This window comes from Capsella rubella, unplaced genomic scaffold (genome assembly GCF_000375325.1).
Source record: "Capsella rubella cultivar Monte Gargano unplaced genomic scaffold, Caprub1_0 scaffold_5, whole genome shotgun sequence".
NCBI lineage: Eukaryota > Viridiplantae > Streptophyta > Magnoliopsida > Brassicales > Brassicaceae > Capsella > Capsella rubella.
In genome coordinates, this window is record NW_006238919.1 from 6,473,961 (window position 1) to 6,495,322 (window position 21,362).

At 33.1% G+C, this 21,362-nt stretch overlaps 4 protein-coding genes across 4 annotated transcripts; 3 read left to right on the forward strand and 1 right to left on the reverse strand.

Annotated features, from left to right (window-relative positions):
* Positions 1-5,337: 5,337 nt before the first annotated feature.
* Positions 5,338-8,420, forward strand: LOC17885820 (phenylalanine--tRNA ligase alpha subunit, cytoplasmic). Its single transcript, XM_023783131.1, has 18 exons — positions 5,338-5,490; positions 5,603-5,728; positions 5,827-5,916; positions 5,997-6,053; positions 6,130-6,188; positions 6,279-6,374; positions 6,456-6,540; positions 6,618-6,655; positions 6,743-6,781; positions 6,876-6,952; positions 7,043-7,127; positions 7,221-7,317; positions 7,433-7,529; positions 7,625-7,696; positions 7,784-7,850; positions 7,964-8,089; positions 8,180-8,234; positions 8,338-8,420. The coding sequence occupies exons 1-18, from the start codon at positions 5,338-5,340 to the stop codon at positions 8,386-8,388; spliced, it is 1,470 nt and encodes a 489-aa protein (XP_023638899.1). The 3' UTR covers positions 8,389-8,420.
* Positions 8,421-8,639: 219 nt separating this feature from the next.
* Positions 8,640-12,605, reverse strand: LOC17886852 (P-loop NTPase domain-containing protein LPA1 homolog 2). The gene is made up of 8 exons (XM_006290605.2): positions 12,571-12,605; positions 12,322-12,473; positions 11,616-11,917; positions 11,002-11,083; positions 10,426-10,818; positions 9,624-10,334; positions 9,428-9,553; positions 8,640-9,335 (listed from the first exon to the last, which is right to left on the reverse strand). The coding sequence occupies exons 2-8, from the start codon at positions 12,469-12,471 to the stop codon at positions 8,964-8,966; spliced, it is 2,136 nt and encodes a 711-aa protein (XP_006290667.1). The 5' UTR covers positions 12,472-12,473; positions 12,571-12,605; the 3' UTR covers positions 8,640-8,963.
* A 4,287-nt stretch (positions 12,606-16,892) lies between these two features.
* LOC17885139 (phosphatidylinositol N-acetylglucosaminyltransferase subunit A) lies at positions 16,893-19,770 on the forward strand. The gene is made up of 9 exons (XM_006292697.2): positions 16,893-16,988; positions 17,097-17,246; positions 17,671-18,243; positions 18,336-18,490; positions 18,585-18,675; positions 18,778-18,894; positions 19,003-19,106; positions 19,190-19,280; positions 19,367-19,770. Exons 2-9 carry the CDS (start codon positions 17,127-17,129, stop codon positions 19,469-19,471), a joined length of 1,356 nt encoding a protein of 451 aa, XP_006292759.2. The 5' UTR covers positions 16,893-16,988; positions 17,097-17,126; the 3' UTR covers positions 19,472-19,770.
* A 546-nt stretch (positions 19,771-20,316) lies between these two features.
* On the forward strand, positions 20,317-21,162 carry LOC17885870 (transcription factor TCP16). Its single transcript, XM_006292881.2, has one exon. The coding sequence runs from the start codon at positions 20,439-20,441 to the stop codon at positions 21,078-21,080; it is 642 nt and encodes a 213-aa protein (XP_006292943.2). The 5' UTR covers positions 20,317-20,438; the 3' UTR covers positions 21,081-21,162.
* Positions 21,163-21,362: the final 200 nt, after the last annotated feature.

Consider the following 21,362-nt stretch of genomic DNA (forward strand, 5'->3'; position numbering starts at 1 on the left):
AAAAAACATTGTTGGGATTAGGATAAGATAAAAAAAAAATAGATATGATAAGATATTTGTGTGTATGGATCCAACACCACAGAGACCAGAGTATCTTGAAGAGGTTTCGTCCACAATGGTTATTGCGAGACGAAAAAGATGACCATAACGAGCAATTCAAGAAACTGGTTTTTTTCATTATCTGTATACAATTTTTATTTATTTTTTAATCAAAAATGTTTTTTTTGAAAAAGATAAATGATACTAAAATATAAATGAAAGAATATTTGTCTTTAAAGAATAAAAATTAAAAATTATAGTATTGTTGCATATAAACTGAAGAGGTTTTGTCCAAAAATGGTTATGGCAAGACGACAAAGACGACCATAACGAGCAATTCAAGGAACTGATTTTCTTTTCATTATCTGTATTCAATTTTTAGTTATTTTTATCAAAAAAGTTTTTGTGAAAAAGATAAATGATACTAAAATATAAATGAAAGAATATTTGTCTTCAAAGAATAAAAATTAAAAATTATCGTGTTGTTTCATATTAACTGACACTACATACCTATTTCAAAAATCGATATAATATACCCGTACATAGCGTATGTTGATAACCTAGACTATAATATATAAACGCCGAAGTTATAAGGGCATCTCCAAAGGTAGTATCTAAACTACATTTTTAGAGACTAAAAATTAAAAAAATATTAGTAAAACATGAAAGAGAAAATTATGGGTCTCTATATTAGAGATTTTGGAACCTCACTATGAACTCCTAATCACACTTGTCACTTTATTATTTGCTTAGTTGTATTTAAATAATATAATATAAATATATAAGTTAAAATATTAATATACGTTTTTTTTTAGAATCTCTCACTATCTCCCACCGTTGGAGATGGTCTAAGTTTCTGAGGATGTCACCTGGGATTAGACATCTCATTATTTCTAACAAATTTGAAATAACATTTATTTTCTATATTTAAAATTTTTTAAAAAGGGAAAGAAACGATGATATTTGGAAATAAACTAAACTCTACATTTGAAAATGGAAACAACCCTACATTTAAAATTTTGCTATTAAAATACATGATGTAAATATAATAAAACTAAAGTTTTTTACCAAAAAAATAAATTCTAAATACAAATTTTATAATTAAAAATACATAAAATAAAATATTCAAGAATGCAAAATTTTAACTAAAAACAAATATTACATATAAATAAATTTTATATAGAAGGAATTAATAATTATTATTTTTCAGTTATAATGATTTTACAGAAAGCGAAAACAAGATATATTGAAATGAAAGAAATATTTGAAAATAAGAAAATATTAAATATGAAATTTTCTAATTAGACAACATGATTTTAAAAGTCCCTAAGTAAATTTCTTTTTTGTTTCGTAAAGGTTACTATATTTATAAAAGTCAAAGCTTAGTTGAAGCTATAAAATTTTAAACGCGTCCATGTTGGAATTTAAACGAATAGTCGGGATCATCTTTTTAATATTTAAAATTTTTAAATTACAATACTATTTGATATTAAGAAGTTTTTGTGAGAAACGATATATGGAAGTAAAAGAACATATGATATATGAATATGGAATATTTCAAAATTTCATTTTTTGTTTTGTTTTGGAAATGAATAAGTAGTATAAACAAATCAAAATTAACAAAATCTGAAATTAATAAACAAGATAATTACAAATATTTTAATTTATATCAATATTTTTAGTGCAATTATAAATTTCTTAAAAAATTCTTTTTTGTAATACGATTACTGTTAATATTCGAGTGTTCGATCAAGAAAATCTTTTAATGAAGGAATTGGAGATAAAAATAGGCACAAGTATGATAAGGCAAAAATTAAAATCAAATGTTTTTTTATATTCTTTCTTTTAACGTTTGTATGTTTGTTTGGTTATTTGTAGTATTAGATTTCATTCTTTTTTTTATGATCATGTTTTTCTTGGTTTTTTAATATATTGGTTTTGTGTTTGCTTACTAACGTATTAAATCATATTTCTTATGTGAAGCAAGTTGACGTCTTTTTTTGGTCTAATTCGTGTAGACAGGTACAAGATATATGATTTTTTATTTATATTTCAGTTATATCAACCATAAACTGGACATAAAAATAAAATATTATCTAAGAGTAAAAATTATAATATTGAAAAATAATTTTAAAACCAGAAAAACATAAATGAATAGCAGGGAGATAACTAGATAATATGTGTGTGAGATTTATACAGCTTTATAAGTTATTTATAAGGTTTACACTGTAATTTTGTGTACATTATAACACACTATTTCGGTAGATCTTGGACTTTTAAGACATTTTAACAACAAAAAAAATTAGGAAAGAGCATGTCTGAAACGATATATTTTGAAAGAGTCATTTCTCAAAATTTCTCTAAATTAATTTAAAAGTTTAAAATAAACTTTTGTTTGTCATATTTTTTACTATTACCAACACCAATCTATACGAAAAACAATCATATTTAAAATTTAATTTTTCTTTCTTATCATAACAAATTTTTAAGCAAAATAAATTATGCTTAAAATATAAGTAAAAGAACATTTGTATTGAAAAAATGGTAATATTTATGCATACTACAACCTATCAATGTATAACTATTTAAATGATTATTAATTAAAAAAAAAAAAAAATAGTCAGTAAAAACATAACCACATTTAACGCGAGTTAATAACTTAGTTTGCCGAAAGATAAAATAAAGTTAAAACCATGTCTATTGTTATTGGATTACAGTTATCATGGCAAATTGGGGAAATGGGTAGAGATTGGAAACTCTGGAATGTTAAGAGCCGAAATGCGTCTACCAATGGGTCTTCCTGAGGATGTTCGAGTCATTGCATGGGGTCTTGCTATGATTCATAAAACCAGCTAGACCAACAATGATATTATACGGTATTGACAACATACGTGATTTGTTTGGAAACAAGGTAAGCAAACGATGTTTTTTCTTTTTAATTAATACATATTTTGATAAACATTCATTTTGTTTTTCTTTGCTATATATACTCAATCCTCAATGAATCATGGTCTCATTAAACGAAATCTTAGTAAAAGATTTCATAATCTTCTTGATTCAAGATGGTCTCTTGTGCAACTCTTGTGCAAAAAAATTGGCGTCACTTGCATACAATTGCTTACATCATCAAATTTAATTTGCTTACATCATCAAACTTAATTTGCTTACGTCATCAAATTTATATGATGGCTACAACGTTATACATGTTTCTATTGATTGATTCAAGATAGTCAAATTTAAATGATTGCGTATATACATAAGTGAACCCACAATGAACGATGACTCATACGTGGGACGATAACTTCTTGAACTAATTAATCAAATAAATAAGTTAGTTAGCCATATTGATCAAGTGTCTCAATCTCTTTCATAAACTGTTGAGTACTATAATGCTAATTATGTATGAACTAAGCATAATCTGTTTTCACGTAACTTTTAAAAGCCAAATTATAGACTAAAAATGTATTTTTCATTACTTCAATTTTCCGTCTTTTTAGACAATTTTTGTCAACTAATTAAGAGATTTTTGTTTTTAAAGTTGAAATTCAAAACTCTTCAAAGTAATATTATTTTCCTTCGATTAAATAATTATTCTAAAATATGTAAAGAGACAATATTGAAAGGATTTTGACAACTTGTAACTTGATGCCGAATAGAACTTGAAAGAAGAGAAAATGTAAAATATAAGACATGAAATTAAAAGAATAAATGGTAAAATGAGGTTTAAGTGGACATGTCATATTGGCCAATATAATGAAATGACTATACTTGCTTTTATTTATTATATGTCAAATTATTTCCCAAAATTGTGTCCGGAGTTATCTGTCCACTGCTATTGTTTTTGTGACTGTCCAAGAATAAAAAATTAAGTGACTAAATTGATCCAACATGCATTGATTCAGCATTATTTATCATTGAAGTAGGTGATCCGACAGGTTAAATTGGATTCTCATTTTTTTTGATATATAATTTGGGAAAATTGTCATTTAAATCACGAATATTCAAATTTTGACCATTTAAATCAGGAAAACTTTATATGTGACTATTCAAAACATGAATTTATCGTTAATTTATTTTTTAAAACATTATCTTTCGTTTATCAAGTCAAAATGAACATCATATTCAAAAATCCGTTAACAGAACAACTAGCCATCGTTAATCATATTTTTTAGTGAGGAACGACGTCGTTTAATGCTAAAACGATATCTCAAAATCATGATTCTAACGTCATAATTCAAAAATCAAATCCCATATTTCTCACTTTTTTTACCTTTAAACGACGTCGTCTCCTACTAATAGAGATGAATTAGTGATGTCTAAATGTTTGTTAGCTGTTTTGTTAACAAATTTTTGGATATGATGTTCATTTGGCTTAGTCAACGAAATATGATGTTTTAAAAACGAAGTCCGTGAAAACTCATGTTTTAAATGGCCAAAATTTGAGTGTTCATGATTTAAATGACATTTTTCCCATACATTAATTGCGGGATTGTATTTTATCTTTGTCATTTTGTTATACTCCTTCCGCTTTTTTAACTGATGTTTAAAGTTTTTATTTTGGTTGAGAATACAGTCAAAACAACTTCGTTTTCAGTTGTGATTAAATCAGACAAAAAGATGTTTGGTGTCAGAAATGAAATTATAACTTGGGCTTAATACGAGGTTAAAGATTTGATTTAATTATTATTGTCATCCAAAGGAAAAGCTAAAGAGTTTTTTTGTTTTTTTGTTTTTTTGTTTTTATTCTGGATCTTTGAATCTTGAGAACTTTGAAGAAGAAGCTGATGTAGCACATCTTTTGCGTAGTACACAAGCTTCTAGACTTCTCTGTTTCCTTCTCGTTCTTTTCCATTTTCTATTTTCTTGTTAATTTTCCTTTTGTCTCAAATTTCTATTTTCTTCTTTGTTTTGCCTTTTGTATTTGGATTTAGCTTCTCTATTAATAGTCCTCTAATGATTACAAAGAGGGACATCCTTGAATTGATAAAGAGTTGTTTTCTTGTACCGAGCTTTGCAAAGAAGTGTATTCTTTACAATTCTTCGGTGTAAAAAAAAACAGAGTGCTCTTGTTGTCATTGGCTTCTCGGGAAACTTACGACACAAGTAACGTTACGCACTTCCGCTTCATCAGAAGCCTAGTAGAAATTTTTTGAATTCTTGTGGTGGAGACTACAGGTTGGTGTGTCCTCTTCTTGTCCTTTTGATCTTAAGCTCTTAAAACGATTTGAAACTTAGAACTCGATTAGGGTCTTTTGACTTACACAAGCCCTACCTTGTATTCCAATATTTTAGGAGATTATGGCAGAAACAGAGAGATCGATACTAGGGTTCCTACAGAACAGTGATCAGATCTCTGATTCTGGTCAATTCTCTTCCGACCACAACCTCGACCATGATCAAGTCAAGAACGTCATCAAAAGTCTCCAAGCATTTCGTTACATCGATGCTCAGGTACTCTTTTACGGCACGTTATTGTAATCTTAGAGATATTGAATCCATGTCTCTATGCGGACAAAGACAAAATCTTACAGGTTCCTCAATTTTAATCGGACTGTTTCTACAGGAAGTTATTAGGAAGACATGGGTTTTGACTGAAGAAGGAAACAAGTATGCTACACAAGGCTCACCAGAGGTACAACTTTTTTCAGCTGTGCCAGAAGAAGGTAGCATCTCAATGGTTGAACTCAAGGTGATCACTATGGATATAATATAATATATGGTGGGATATGTTACTTACTTAGTCATGCTAATAAGAAACAAACGTCCTTAAAATTCTTGTTCTTACAGAAAAAGTTAGGCAAATCGATCGATTTTGCCTGGAAATATGCTAAGGAATACAAGTGGTTGGAATTAGAAAACAAGCAAGTGTCAAGAAAGGTAATGCAAGAGACTGTTCTGAAGTTGTTTAGTCTCTGTCTGCATCAAATAGCTCTGAGTCTTTTATTTGTTCATTGTAGGTTCAACATGTAGAAGATAAAATGAAAGGACTACTTTTACAAATACAACAAGGGAAGGTTTGTGCCATCAATGTTTGCATTTTGCCTTCATAGTTTTGATCTTGATTCTTAAATGTCCCTTTCTACCTTTCAGGAGGTTGACAAAGACGGTATTGATTTTCTCAAAGGCAGAAAGAAACTCATAGAACAAGTGTAATTGATTCTTCTCTCTTCTTTTGTACTGTTTTGTTTCTTTTGTGAGTCTTTTGTTATCAAGATCTTTATATACTTTGTACTTCTTAGGAAATGGAATGGGTACTGTTCTATAAAGAAAGGTCCTAATTATGCTCCCGAGAGACGGAAAGTGTCCACGGACTTGACTCGAGAAAATCTTGAAAAGTTTGTTCTACTCCCTTGCCTCTGATCAAATTGTATATATAGGTTGAAATTATACAATAACATTAGTACACTCTCCTGCAGCTGGAAAGAGTTGGAGTTTAAGGAGTATAACTTCAATACTAAAGGAGCTCCTCTTGATTCTGGTCTTCTTCACCCTCTTCTTAAGGTAAAGCTGCCACCAAAACATTTGTTGTATCCCTTTGGTGTTAAAGCTTATTTTGTTTTTTTCTGTGTCTATCTCAGGTGCGGAAGCAGTTTAAAGACATATTTGTTCAGATGGGGTAAGAGAGACTAGTTTGTATTTTTAACTTCCTTCTCTATATTGCTGGTCAAATATTATTAATGGTGAGAGCCTTATGTGGTAACAGGTTTGAGGAGATGCCAACAAATAATTTTGTGGAGAGCAGGTAAGGCTTAGGAAGATGTGTTATTAGAGACACTTCTTGTTTTTTTTTTTCTATTTGTGTCTTGGTCTGAACCTGTTTCCTTGTACTATTGTAGCTTCTGGAATTTTGATGCATTGTTCCAGCCTCAGCAGCACCCTGCTCGTGATTCTCATGACACCTTCTTTCTAAAAGGTTCAAATCTTTTTTGAGTACTTAAAAGTCTTGGTTACTTTATGACATCCCAGTTATGACTCTTGTAAAACTTTCTTTTGATTAATGTAGCTCCTTGTACGACAAGGACACTTCCAGAAGATTATGTTGAGAAGGTGAAACGTGTTCATGAGTCTGGTGGATATGGATCAAGAGGGTAATAATATATATATTGACTTGTATATTTCTGGTTACAACTGATTTTGTAATCACTCTGAGTCTGACATTGACTTCTCTTTTGCAATTGAAGGTATAGTTGTGATTGGAAGAGAGAAGAAGCAAACAAGAACCTTCTCCGAACTCACACAACAGCTGTCTCTTCTAGGATGCTTTATGCACTAGCACAGGTCTGACTAGACTATTAGCTTATTTAGCATATCATCATTCTCAGTCCCATAACTGTGTTAATATTTACTAAATTTCAGTAGTATAACTACATTTCTTTGTATCATCTGTATGTAGAAACCGTTTGTCCCGAAGAAGTATTTTTCGATTGACCGTGTGTTCCGAAACGAGGCTGTTGATAGGACTCATCTTGCAGAGTTCCATCAAATGGAAGGTATAGTAGTACTGAACTACTGATTGGCCTCAATTGGTGGGGTGAACTTTTTTGAGTTTGGCATATAAATGATATACATGTCATGTTTTGATCAGGTTTAATATGTGACCGGGGACTTACATTGGGAGACCTTATTGGTGTATTAAAAGACTTCTTCGCACGCTTAGGTAAAACATTTCCTTAGTTTCGCCATTTTGGTTCTCGTACACACTTGATTGAGAGAAACAAATCTAATACCATTATGGTTTTGTCAGGGATGCCAAAGCTAATGTTCAAGCCAGCTTACAACCCTTACACTGAACCAAGCATGGAGATCTTCAGGTAACTGATGAAAGTTTGTAAACTACTATTGTCTGGAGTAGTAAGATATTTTACTAATTTACCGAGAGATAAAAAGGTGAAAACCTTCTAACTGTTGTTTTTCTGTATTGCAGTTACCATGAAAAATTAGGGAAGTGGGTGGAGATTGGAAACTCGGGAATGTTCAGACCTGAGATGCTTCGACCGATGGGTCTACCTGAGGATGTCCAAGTCATAGCTTGGGGTCTTGGTCTTGAAAGGTAATGAAATTTTGAATTCCCTCACAAACATCTCATATGTTCTCATTGCTGATATTTTTTTTCTTTTGATATGTGTTCATAAACAACCAGACCAACTATGATATTATATGGTATCGACAACATCCGAGATTTGTTTGGACATAAGGTAATCACAAAATGTTTTTTTTTCTAACTTAAAACATCTTCGGATCAACATTGATTTGTTTTCCATTTCCATATACTCAATCTTTATTCGTTCTCCGTCGCAGGTGGATCTCGGTCTCATTAAACGGAATCCGATATGCCGAATTGGAATCTGAGTGAGGGATTTCAACTGTCTTCTTGATTCAAGATGGTCTCCTTTTTTTTAGTTTATTTTTTCTTCAATCAACTTCAGTTGCATACAATTGCAATTTTACTTTTCCAATCTTTTTTTAGTTATTGACGTGTAAATTCGTGCATAATGCCAAGAGTAACACCTTGCAGAGTAAAACGGTAACACATTACCAATGTTATGATTTAGCCACACAAAGTTTAGGTTCTCAAAACATTCAAAGTTAAGCACCAGAAATCACAGATAATAAAGTAATTACATAAAACCACATCAGTTTTAGATGATATGGAAACATAACCAATTATTCAAACATACTTTTGGTTAGCAATTTCACAAAAACCAAAATAGACCAACACTCGCATGCCCAAGTTCCCCTGTAAAGAGCTTAAATAAGTGAACTGCTGGAAATTGTGCAGAGAGAAGGATGAGATTAGCAAATTTTAATTAAACACTTTGATCAGTTTTGCAAACCTAAGCTATCTAATAGGTTAAAAGTTACTTAAAACACAAAAACGGAAAGGAAAAAAAAAAAACACAGGTAGAGAGGTCATGAGGCGGCACTCAAGGAACTGGATCAGTCTGATAAGCCAAAATCTGATCATCTATGATTGAACTATGTTTTCTGAGAGCCGGAATACTAAGAGAACGTTTCCTCATCTTGGCTTTATCCGAGTTGGCTACTCCCATTCTGTTCTCATATTCACCCCTGAGTTCGAGGGATTCAGTTAATGGTTGGTTCGCTGTCCTGAGAAAACGATCGAGGTTTTGGGAGTATTTTTCATCTTTGTTGGGATTTGTGGCTTCGGACACCATGGAGATTGTGTCTTGGGATTCTTCTTTTTCTTCGTTGTCTGTCCAGTAACTCTTGTCTTCCATTGCCAGATCATCGTACTCTTCATCTGACTTTGTCGATTCCTCATCCACCGATCCAACCTGGTTTAAGATTACATGTAAACTGACGGAAAGCTACACTAAAGAGATAATAATGGCATTGACATCCTCCCAACTAATCAAGATTTGGTTACCTCGTCGCGGTTGCGTTCGTCATTGTTATCGCTGAGATCTTCATCAGAATCTGGCTCAGGAAAGTCTTCATCGCCTTCTTCATCTTCATCTTCATCGCTCCCACTTACAGACTGCTCCTCCTTCAGCTGCATGGAGGATATGGTAAATTAAATGCAAAAAATTATGTTTCAACACATTGATTAGTGTAGGATTTACCTCTTTTGAAGGGCCATCAGATATCCGTGGCGAACTGCAGCAAGAAGAGTAATGTCTGCTTCCGGTTTCAACAAAATCTGCATCCACACTCCCAGCATGACTAGTTGCGCCATCACTAGGCCAAGCACTGATCCCAAAGTGACCGAACTGAAGATTCACTGGTTCAGCTTTATGTAGCTGATGCTCTGACCTACCGTCCGTCTCAGTATCAACTACGGGCTTCCTGATCTTATCAACGGAACCAACAGGCCAAGTTTTTGCTACAGTACCATCAGTATTGCAAAGAGCCATAAAACGCCTAGAGGAGCCTTGTCTTTGGATAACCTGAAACATTCCCTTGGAACTTAATGAATTGGCTGCACATTGGTTCCTGTGCTCGTCATCGATAACAGCAACAGTGTTTGTGGTTATATCATAGAGCTTTTCTCCTGTTTCACGTCTACGCAGGCAACCAAAGACTGTCGCATGGATTGTAGCCACACTCTTGTCGACATTTGTGTTGTTGATCTTAGGAACGAGATGTTTGTCAGCCCGTTTACATAGATAATCCTGTATTGTTCTAATGTTTCGTATGTATTTTACATACTTATTCTTTTCTGGGTCCAAAGTCATGTACTTGGCTCGGACTGCAAACCGTTCCAAGTGTTTCTCCTCGTTAGCGATGTATACCATGAAGGGAACAATCGAAGGGTGCTTTTTCATCAGTCCCATCTGCAAATAAATGAAATAAAGCAGAAATTAGATAACCTATTACTCTAGTAGCCTTACATCACAATGTGTAGTGGATACAGATAAGACTTACCACAAAGTTAAGGCTTAAGTGGACCCCTTCAACGACTATCGATTCTTTCCTCTTTTCCCATGTGGTAATGAGCCTATCGAGACTGTCAATCACCATCTCGCTTTGTGCCTTATACCCTTCTACAGCCATCTTCTTATGACTTAACAACTCAGTGGTGCTTGAGTTTGATCCAGCATCCGTCTTTTGGGTATTGGCGTTTACACCTCGAGATCCTTTCAACTTTTTGGCTTTTCTTTTGGCTTTTGACTCAGCGACTGCCACTGGGTCGAGGCACTCTCCAGCATGGTATGTTGAAGCCCACAGCAAAGGATTCTGCTTCTCATCAGCAAAGCTCCGCATCATATGCCTAATAGAGTCAGTTGATACCACAGTCGTAATCCCCAGCCTGCTACCCTGTAACATATATTTACATATTGCATCTGATTTAGAACACATTGAAACCAGGTACATCTTACGCTTTTTCACTCTGGAAACGGCAAATTAAGTCATAGCCTACGAGTTGAATATAACAAAAAAGAAAAGAAAAGAGCTTCTTATTGCCGATCGTTGCATACAACAGAAGGAATGAATACTTACCAGCAAAGCGGACAATGTAGATTTACCACAGCCACTGGTGCCACAGAGCAAAACAGTTACAGATTCTTTCCTTTCTCGGATTCTGCAAGTGATAAGAAGAGATGTCGAATTATGTGTTTGTTCAAAAAAAATCTACAGTGTCAGACCATAATATATGAGTGGGAAATAGCAAATCCAATGCACAGCCAAATTTTATCAATAACTAATAAAAGTACAGCCGTCCATGGAAGGTTATGAAGCTCAATGCAAGCACAGCATTGATAGACATACAACCACAAACCAAATATAACTATGTACGGGAAAATCTAAGGAACATGAAGGAAAAGTATGATCAGCTACAATTTTACAGCATTAAGAGAGATAAATGTACGTGATAACATCTCCTTATTGGCCATTCAATATGAACAGTCTGGCTACTATTTTATTTATATCACATATATGCACTAGATAACCATATAAATGCCAAAGAATATCTTAGAAAGGCACATTAAAATATTTAATGCATCCAAAAGAAGAAAACATGACAAAAGCCACACACATATGCAGATTCCATATGCCATCACTTTTTATGACATAACATATCAAGATATATTCCAAAAGTTAAGAAATTTTACCTGCATGCCAGAATCAAATCTGCCCTTTGGTCACGACCAACATACTTATACTCAGCCAGGGCATCACACACAACATCTAAGAATATTTCTCGTGAAACAACAACAGTTGTCCTCCTTTTGTACATCTCAAATGGTTTGCTTTTATTCTTGTCAACATCAACATCACCAGTAACCAAACAGTTAAGTTTCTCTACGCAAGCTGAACCACCAACTCCTTTTGCAAATTCAGGTTCCTTCCCACGCTCTGGTGAGGTATTACAAGATCCCTCACTTCTTATCAACTCAAAAACCCTACGGCTGATCTGCCAACAGAGAAAACAAAACAGATTATCATAAACCAAAAACATGCATAACAAGTCATGCCAGGGAAACCAAAAGTGAATCGAAACCATTCTAATCCTGCAATTTACTAAGGGTTTTAAGGAAGTCTTGTCCTTTCTATACATTCATTAATCCTCACCGGAGGAAGCTCAATACTAGTACACAAAATTTCAAATTCAGAGATGAAGCAACAGAGACTTCAAGCAAGTACATTAAAATTTAGCACTAGTCAAGTATGAACCAATGTAAAAACATTGCTTGATCAGAACCCATCATTGATCCCACCTCAATTCGTAAATCCAAACAACACAAGACGACAAAAAAACACACATATAAGAGAATCTAAAACATTGAATTGAAAACGAAGTTGAAACAACGAAATCACCTTAAAGGCGTGACGAGCTTTGCAACCCATAAGCTGAAGAGTACTCTGCAAAACAGGACGCGTATACCGAAACGAATCATCTCCTCCATTATCATCATCACCATCTTCTTCACGCACCACTATATACAAAACCTTCGTCGCCTCCGTCATCTCTACAAAACAAATACAGAGCAAAATCAAAAATCAAAAAATCGAAAAAATTCAAACAATGAGAAGGGTAAAATCAGGAATGCAGATCAATTCGTTTACCCCTTGCCGGAGAAAAAAAAAATTGAGATCGGAGAAGTTTGTTAGAGGGAGAGAGAGATTGAAACTGTGAGAAAATTAGGGTTTATAATGAGGATCGTGATAAGAAGAAGAAGAGGAATAAGAAGAGAGGAAAGATGAATTCGCCATTGTTATTGAAGGTTTGGGTTGGTTTGGTCACTCGCCTTCCTTTGTTCAACGCATCGCTTTGATAAAGAGAGCCTTCACGACTTCTTTAAGATACCTTCTTCTCTCTCTCTCTCTTTCTCTTTCAGAGTTATGAAAAAAAAACTTTATAAACTCAACCAGCGTTTTAATTTATTTGACAAAAACATCCCTAAACTTTGGTTTATATCAAAATTGCCCAATAGATTTCATCCAATAGAATTTGTTTTTGTCATTCAAATGGAGTATGATTTTGAAGAGCCATAAGAGGTTATAGATCATCTCATGAGGAAAATTTTAAATTTACTATATAAATTTAATACAATACATGTTTGTTCATTATCCTATCGAGGTGATATGTTTTATTTTTTTTTGTATCAATGTTAAGTATTTTATACCATTACAGAAATTACAGAGAAAACAAGTAGCGGAATAAACAGACAATAACACACAACAAAGGAGGTTAACAAAAAAACACAAACAAAACCAGAAGAAGAAACACCAATGTAATATGTTACTCGTTTAAATGTAGCAAATACAAACTCCATTCCTTACTATGTTCCGAAGGAGTCTTCCCACAATTAAAATTATAATATATAAAAAATACTTTAATATTAGAGTTTTTTAAACTTAAGACACTGTGTTAAATGTCTTGGTGGAAACAAAAAGTATAAGTATAATAATTCTAGATTGTTTACATTTAATTATTCATTTTTAATATTTTAAAGATACTCTCCTCACTTATGTGCAATGAAGATACTCTAATAATGACTAATGATTTAATTTATTGACATGAACACAAACATTGTTGGTTTTTATCACTAGCGACACCCAAACGAACATAATCATGGAGATAAAATTATCAACAGAAAAAGTTAGGTATGCGAATTTAAGAGATAATGAAAGTATAAGGGTTTTGTAGGTAATAAAGAAAGTAGATCAATATCTAAACCATATAATATAAGATTTAATAAATAATTGCAAATATATGTATTCGTTCTTTTGAAGAAAAGAGATGTGAATTGAACAGATGCCCCAAAAGAAAAAAAAATAAACACCATGAACATTGGTTTCGTGTTTTTGTTTTTAACGATTGAATGAATCTATAAAAATTTCATAGAATCTTTGCAGCAAAACCACGAACTTGGTTAATGGTTACCAATTTGAAGTTGTAAGAGTATGTTCGTGTACGTACCTTCACACACAAAGTATTCGATCGGTTCCTTGCACAAAGTCTATATTGATTTGCAGAGACACACGTGAATAGTTTTGTGTTGTGTTTTTTTTTTCTTGTGATGATGATAAAATAAAATAAAAACCATATTTATAGAGATTTTTTTATTCTGAGAAATATTCTTTCTATCGTAAATTAATGAACCTGAATGTATCTCTTACTTGGTTACATTTTTTTTTTTTTCAATTTTAAATTAACAACTGAAAATTTTGATTTTCTACCAATTTTGAATAATTTATTTACGAATCCCTTCTGTAAAAAAAAAATCATGGCAACTTAATTTGACCCCCAAAAAGAAATGAATCACTGCAAATTGAAGTTTTAGTGGAAACTTAACAAAAAAAATAAATAATAATTTGGAATTTTGGAAAAACTTAATGGAAAAGAAAAATATAAAATCAAATTTATAAATGACAAAATCACATGATTCAGATTCACCGTGTGGGCCATTTTATAAACAAAGAATCTAATAAGTGGTAAAAAGTGTAAATATGTTGTGGGAACAATGGTAATAAAAAAAAGTTTGAACTGTGTTTTGTTTCTTCTTGTTCTGTAAAATGATTTGTACTTTTGTCGGGGAAGAATCTAAAAAGGACACAAGGAAGTGGGGTTCCATCGTTGAAAAAGAACAAACAAATTCTCAAACGTTACATCCATGAAGTTTTTTTTTGTTAAACCATCCCATAGATTTAGTCAAATTCTTTTCATATTAATTTCCATAGTGGATCAATAATTTCAAATAATATATTTAATTTTCAATTAATTTCTATAGTGTATTTATCTTATATTCTCTCATTGCTAGTAAGATTTATTTCTTCTATGGCGGAGTAGCAAGCACAATGCTTTGTATGAAATAGGATTACAACTGTAAAATTTCTTCTATCGTACGTCAAGGTAGTATCGGTTGTGTTTTTCGTTTTGAATTGTAAATTTTTACAATTTTTGGTTGCAAGAATCCACCAATAAAAATTACTACGAACGAAATAGGATTTAGGAGACTAATGCTAGATTTTCCGGCTAGGCTATTATGAATATCGAGATCAATACTAGAAATAAATTTGTTATTAGAAAGCAATTGTGTGTTGTTACAAATGGTCGTGTCCCTCATACTAATCAATACACCTATTTATATGTTCGATCTTCCCTATTTTCTACGAGATCTCCGCTCCTTGTATCTCGCCTTCACCTTCTCAATTTCTTCTTCGATCTCTTCTGATCTTCCTTCTTCCTCTCTAATGGGCATACGACGGCCCAAACGTCAACATAGAATTTCCTCAAAATAATGGGTCGCGATCATGGGTCTTCTACTAGTGAGACCTAGGTATAACACAATTGAATATCAAAAAGATTGAAACAAAAAGTCGTTTTTTGTGTTTCTTAGGGTTGTATATTAGAAAAAAAAACATAGGAAATGATAGACCGAAGAAAGATTCTCAAACAAGCAACATGTCCTCTATTTAAACTTGAATTTGAATGCATAACTAATTAATACTAAAAATATTACGAAAAACTTACAATGGGTATGAGTATGTCCACATATGGATATGATATGTAATTCTAACTCATATTTTAGACATCAGTTTAATAGAAAAGTCTTGTTAATATGCTAGAATTTTATTGGCAAATAACTTGTACGTTCATTCAAATAATGCATAAATGAAAAAGTTGATAATGTTAGTTTGGTAGATGCGATAATGGAACTTTTTATAAGAAATAGATCCAAATGAAACAAAATTGAGAAATACAACTGTGTACGAAGAGTTTGTTGATCCTCTTATCAACTGATCTAAAGCATGACTGTATTATCAACTATGTACGTCAACTAATATGACATTTTTGGTCTGATTATATATTATGATTAGAATTTATATAACAAATTAAATTTAGTTAACAACGATCATTCTAATGTTAATATTGAAGTAACGCATACTCCTGTTGTACCAAAATATATGTGTTGGGTGAGGCGGTGCTTGACAATTTGCCAAAAAAAAATACTCTCATTACCGCTAGCAATGATTAACAAAAATATAATACAGATTAAAAAATGTGAACGGCTACCACGTCTACTAAATCAAATCTCAAAAGTGTAGATATTATGGGGATGTTGCAAAGTAGTAATTAAGAACTTTACCATCAAAATTCTGTTAATTTGTAAGAACTTTACCATCAAATTTTGTAATCATTAATTAAGTTTCAGAAATATAATAAATTGCAAAGTAAATAGTTTTAAAAAAAAACTGGAAGTTAAGAAATAACATTTTTTAGGATAATGGTATAATCATCTTTAGGGTATAATATCTAAATTAAGTTTTTTGAAAGATTTGGTAATAGTTATACTATGAAAATGGTGAATAGCTTACAATTTTTTTGGTGATCGATAATTTAACATTACGAGGTTTTTATAATGAATGTTTAATAAAGATTTAAAATATGTATGATACATAAATAATTTTGTTCAACAAAAGTTTTTTACTAACTTAAAAAATTATCTTCTTTTTTTTGAATACTTTGGATATAACATTCTTACAATAAAATTTTCATTTTCATTTTATTTTAAAAATAAATAATCCGTCTATTAGATGGACCCTAATCTATATTAGAAAATATGATATTCAATTAATTTGATTAATTTTTTTTGTAAATGTTATGAGTTTCTAAATTTTAACACATGTAATATTTTTAGTACATACGTGAAAACATAAATTTTAATCCGCATTTTTACGCAGACCCTTGTCTAGTTTTTAGGAAATCTAATTTTTTGAAAATGGCAAGTAGGTAATTAACTTGCTTTTGCATAATCAAAAAACACAAGTTAAAAAATCTGCAGCCAAGGCCTCTCTCTTAATGGGCCTCAGTATCTTCTCTTGGACATTTCCAAAACACGAAGCCCATCTTCCTCTCCAAATAATCTAACTGAACCGAGGTTAGGACTAAACCGAGATCAACATATCAAATCACTGGTCCGATTAGTTCCGATCGCTTTATGTTCCTCAGCCTCTTTGCTCCGCCGTGATTCTTCCCCGTGAGTCAATCTCTCTTCTTTTCATTTTCACTCCTCAATTTTTTAGGTGTAAAATGTGTAACGTTCTCCGATTAGAGTATCTAATTTTCTAATTTGATTGCTTTGTAGAACTAATCTTGGTGGTTTGAGTTTTAATCTATGGCGGAACCACCAAAGCTTAGGGTTTTAATGGTCTCTGATTTCTTCTTCCCAAACTTTGGTGGTGTCGAGAATCACATCTATTATCTCTCTCAATGCTTGTTAAAGCTCGGTCACAAGGTCAGTGTCTTCTATATCAAAAAAGTTCAAACCTTTTTACGTTTTGAGCTATAGCGAAATCGAATTCTCAAAGCCCTTCCATAGGATGTAGCTAGATTAAAGTTTCAGGCTTTATTATCTTTAGTTGTAATCAAGTAAGGTAGCATAGTGTGATAGAGCCTTGGGACAAATTTGCATGCTTCTCTTTGTTGTTTTGGTGCTTTTACTGTATTTAGTTTCTTCTATAGCGTCGGTTACAAAGTCAGTGTGAGATCAAAAAGTTCATGCCTTTTTTGTGTTATTAGCTATGGTGAAATCAAATTCTCAAAGCCCTTCTATGCTAGTTCAAGAGGATGTGACTAAAATTCTAGTTTCAGGCTTTATCATTAATAGCTGTAATCAAGAAGTTTAATATTGGTTTGAGGTATTGTTACCTTTGTTGCAGGTGGTGGTAATGACACATGCTTATGGGAACCGTTCGGGAGTTCGATATATGACTGGTGGACTCAAAGTATATTATGTACCTTGGAGACCTTTTGTTATGCAGACTACGTTTCCAACGGTTTATGGAACACTTCCCATTGTAAGGACCATACTTAGACGCGAGAAAATCACTGTAGTTCATGGGCATCAAGCTTTCTCTACGCTTTGTCATGAAGCTTTAATGCATGCCAGGACAATGGGGTATAAAGTTGTGTTCACAGATCATTCCTTGTATGGGTTTGCTGATGTTGGGAGTATTCACATGAACAAGGTTTTACAGTTCAGTTTAGCAGATATAGACCAGGCGATTTGTGTTTCACACACGAGCAAGGAGAATACGGTTCTAAGGTCTGGATTGTCTCCAGGAAAGGTTTTTATGATACCAAATGCTGTTGATACTGCTATGTTCAAGCCCGCTTCTGTTCGACCCAGTACTGATATCATCACAATAGTTGTCATAAGTAGATTGGTTTATCGGAAAGGTGCAGATTTGCTTGTTGAAGTTATTCCAGAAGTATGCCGTTTATACCCCAATGTGAGTTTACTCGCAGCACATATTAGTAATCAATCATTTTCGCCATTTCTCTTTGGTATCCGAAAATTGATTTTTTTATTCGGTTTTGAAAGGTTCGTTTTATAGTTGGAGGAGACGGACCAAAACATGTGCGATTAGAGGAAATGAGAGAGAAGCATTCTCTCCAAGATAGAGTTGAAATGCTGGGTGCAGTGCCTCATTCTCGTGTGCGCTCTGTTTTGGTAACCGGTCATATTTTCCTCAACAGGTGTGCTGATTCTTTCACTTTTTATGTTTAAACTTCACAAACTTGACATTTGTTTTTCTCAGTTACTGCTACTACAGTCTTGATCCTCTAACAGTTCTTTAACAGAAGCTTTCTGCATAGCTATATTGGAGGCGGCTAGTTGTGGATTATTAACTGTCAGCACTCGTGTTGGAGGAGTCCCAGAGGCATGTAACGTTTCCAATAATACCTTTTCTGCCCTTTCGCTTCATCTACATTGTTTCTTTCTTCCAGATTTTCTATAATCCGGTTTTCTTCACGGTTTCCAGGTCCTACCAGATGACATGGTTGTACTTGCTGAACCAGATCCGGATGATATGGTACGAGCAATTGAGAAGGCAATATCAATACTCCCGAGTATTAACCCCGAGGAGATGCACAATCGAGTGAGTTCTGCTTCAAATCCTAGCCTAATGTATCAGTCTACTTACAAGAGTTAAGAGTCTCTTCTAAGCCTTTTGATTTTTTCTTTTGTTTTTGCTTGTTGCTACTAGATGAAGAAGCTGTACAGTTGGCAAGATGTTGCTAAAAGAACCGAGATTGTGTATGACCGTGCCTTGAAGTGTTCAAACAGGAATCTTCTAGAACGTTTATCGCGGTACATTATATTCTTACTCATATAGATTATGTAAACCTCACGACCTCCTCCTTTTTTACCGATGAATATCTGATCTCTTGTAGGTTCCTCTCGTGTGGAGCTTGGGCGGGGAAGTTATTTTGTATGGTTATGATCCTCGATTACTTGCTTTGGCGGTTGCTTCAGTTACTTCAGGTGATCTCTCATTTCTTCGGATTCTCTAGTCCTTGTGTTTACAGAAATGTAATATGTCCAAATTCAATGGAATTTATTTGCCTCAGCCTGATGAAGATATTGAGGAGGCTCCCGATATCCGTCTTTGCCATCACCGTGGTGTCGAGGTAGCCAAGGGTCTCATGGAAGAAGATAAAGTGAGAAACAGGTGAGTCAAGTTTCACCTCCGGCGAATTTAGAAGTGAGCCTAGATTCATTGGAACTAAGGAAATCCATAAATTAAGCTTTTACAGTGTTCATATTTCCATTACAAGTTCTGTCATTTGCCAAACTGAAAAATAACTATGGGCAAGTATGAGAGTTCTAGGCATGGGTATTCGGGTACTCGGATCAGGGTCGGGTAGCCGTTCGGGACAAAGAGAGACAATGATGTAAACCCTGCTCAAATTTTGTAAAGGCTCTACTAAATTTTGTTCTTTTAACTGTTGTTTACTACATAAATTCTTAACTAGCCGATCGTTTTTTCTGCAACTTCAAACAAAGAAACAAAAGTTCGAAAATACAAGAAACGTAAAACATCAAAACCAAAAGATAGTTATAGAACAGAGAATACAAAAGTCTTACGAGCAAAACAACATTTAAAATAAAACACTACTTAGTAAGAAAACACTACGCTACAGGTCGACCCTTCACACATTCTTTGTTTTTCTTTTCCTCTTTGTTAATTATTTGTTTGGTATTTTTATGTTTGTAAGAAAATCTTTATAATACCAAATACTTTTGGTTGATTTTCCTTTTTTCTTATAAAACAATTAATAATTATAATTGGTGAAAAAAAAATGACAGAGGTAAGTTTTTGGAGTTATCTTCCATTTCTATATAAAATCATAAAAAAAATTAAGATTCAATATAGAAATAAATATAAAAAAGATATGATATATTAGCTGTCTTTGGTCTGTAAAGGATTTAGATAATCTTTCCTCAAAATTACATTAGTATGGACCTATCATTTTAATTTTCCTATATAACTTTTAATCTTCAAAAAATTTCTTTCCCCTTAATTCCAAATACAATTAAATACATTTATCACTTCATATTTATGAATTTGCTTACACAATTATTGTATTCAAACGTAAATACATATTTGTATTTGTCTTATGTGAATCTTCTATATAAACCATGTACCACACATGTAGTTTACCACTTACACTTACAAAAGAAAGAACTAGACCAAAAGAAATGGATTTGAGAAACAACACTGAGCGTAAGGCAAGGAGGACTCCAACTTCATCCAAGGAGCGTCACCGTCGTATTCGGCTTCCGGTGACCTGTGCTGCTCAAGTTTTCCAGCTGACAAAAGAGCTAGGCTTCAAGACTGACGGCCAAACTGTTGGTTGGCTCCTTCGTAATGCCGAGCCAGCCATCTTGGCCGCCATGGGCCACGGCCTTGACACCACCTCGGATGAGACCTCGAATCATTTCATCCACTCATATATGAATATTCATAATTGTAGTAATATCAGTTTTGGTAACAGTTACAATTACAGTTGTACTATCGATAACTCAGTCCATTATGCGGACACTAGTGGTCTTGTTAGCCATCGCCGTGAGAACATTACTGGTCACCATGGACTGGTATTTCCCGGTGCTACAATGCCTGAGTATGGTCCTTCAACCGGGTTTTCTGAGAACTTGATGGTGAATCACAATAGGCCTGGTATGGTACGCCCCTCAGCGCCTCAGCCGCAACCGCAGGAGCAACCGGATGACTTTGATGAGGTGGAGACGGTGATGGCTGAGCCAGCCTATTACCATCCTTGAGAGTATTGATTGGTGTTAGAGATGTTTCTTTGTCAATTTGTTTCTTCATGTTTTTCGAGTTTAAAGATGAATAATTGTGGTGTTCAAAAAAAAAAAAAAAAGATGAATAATTGTAACCAGATTTCATTGTTTGGATTAAGTTCAATATCAAAAAAAAAAATTATCTCTTGCCATTACTTTGAAAAGAGGAAATAACAAAAGTTTAATTGAAATCTAATTAAGTGAAAGTATAATTGGATTTCATTTTTAGAGACTTTGATTTAAAAATTAGAATGTATTTTA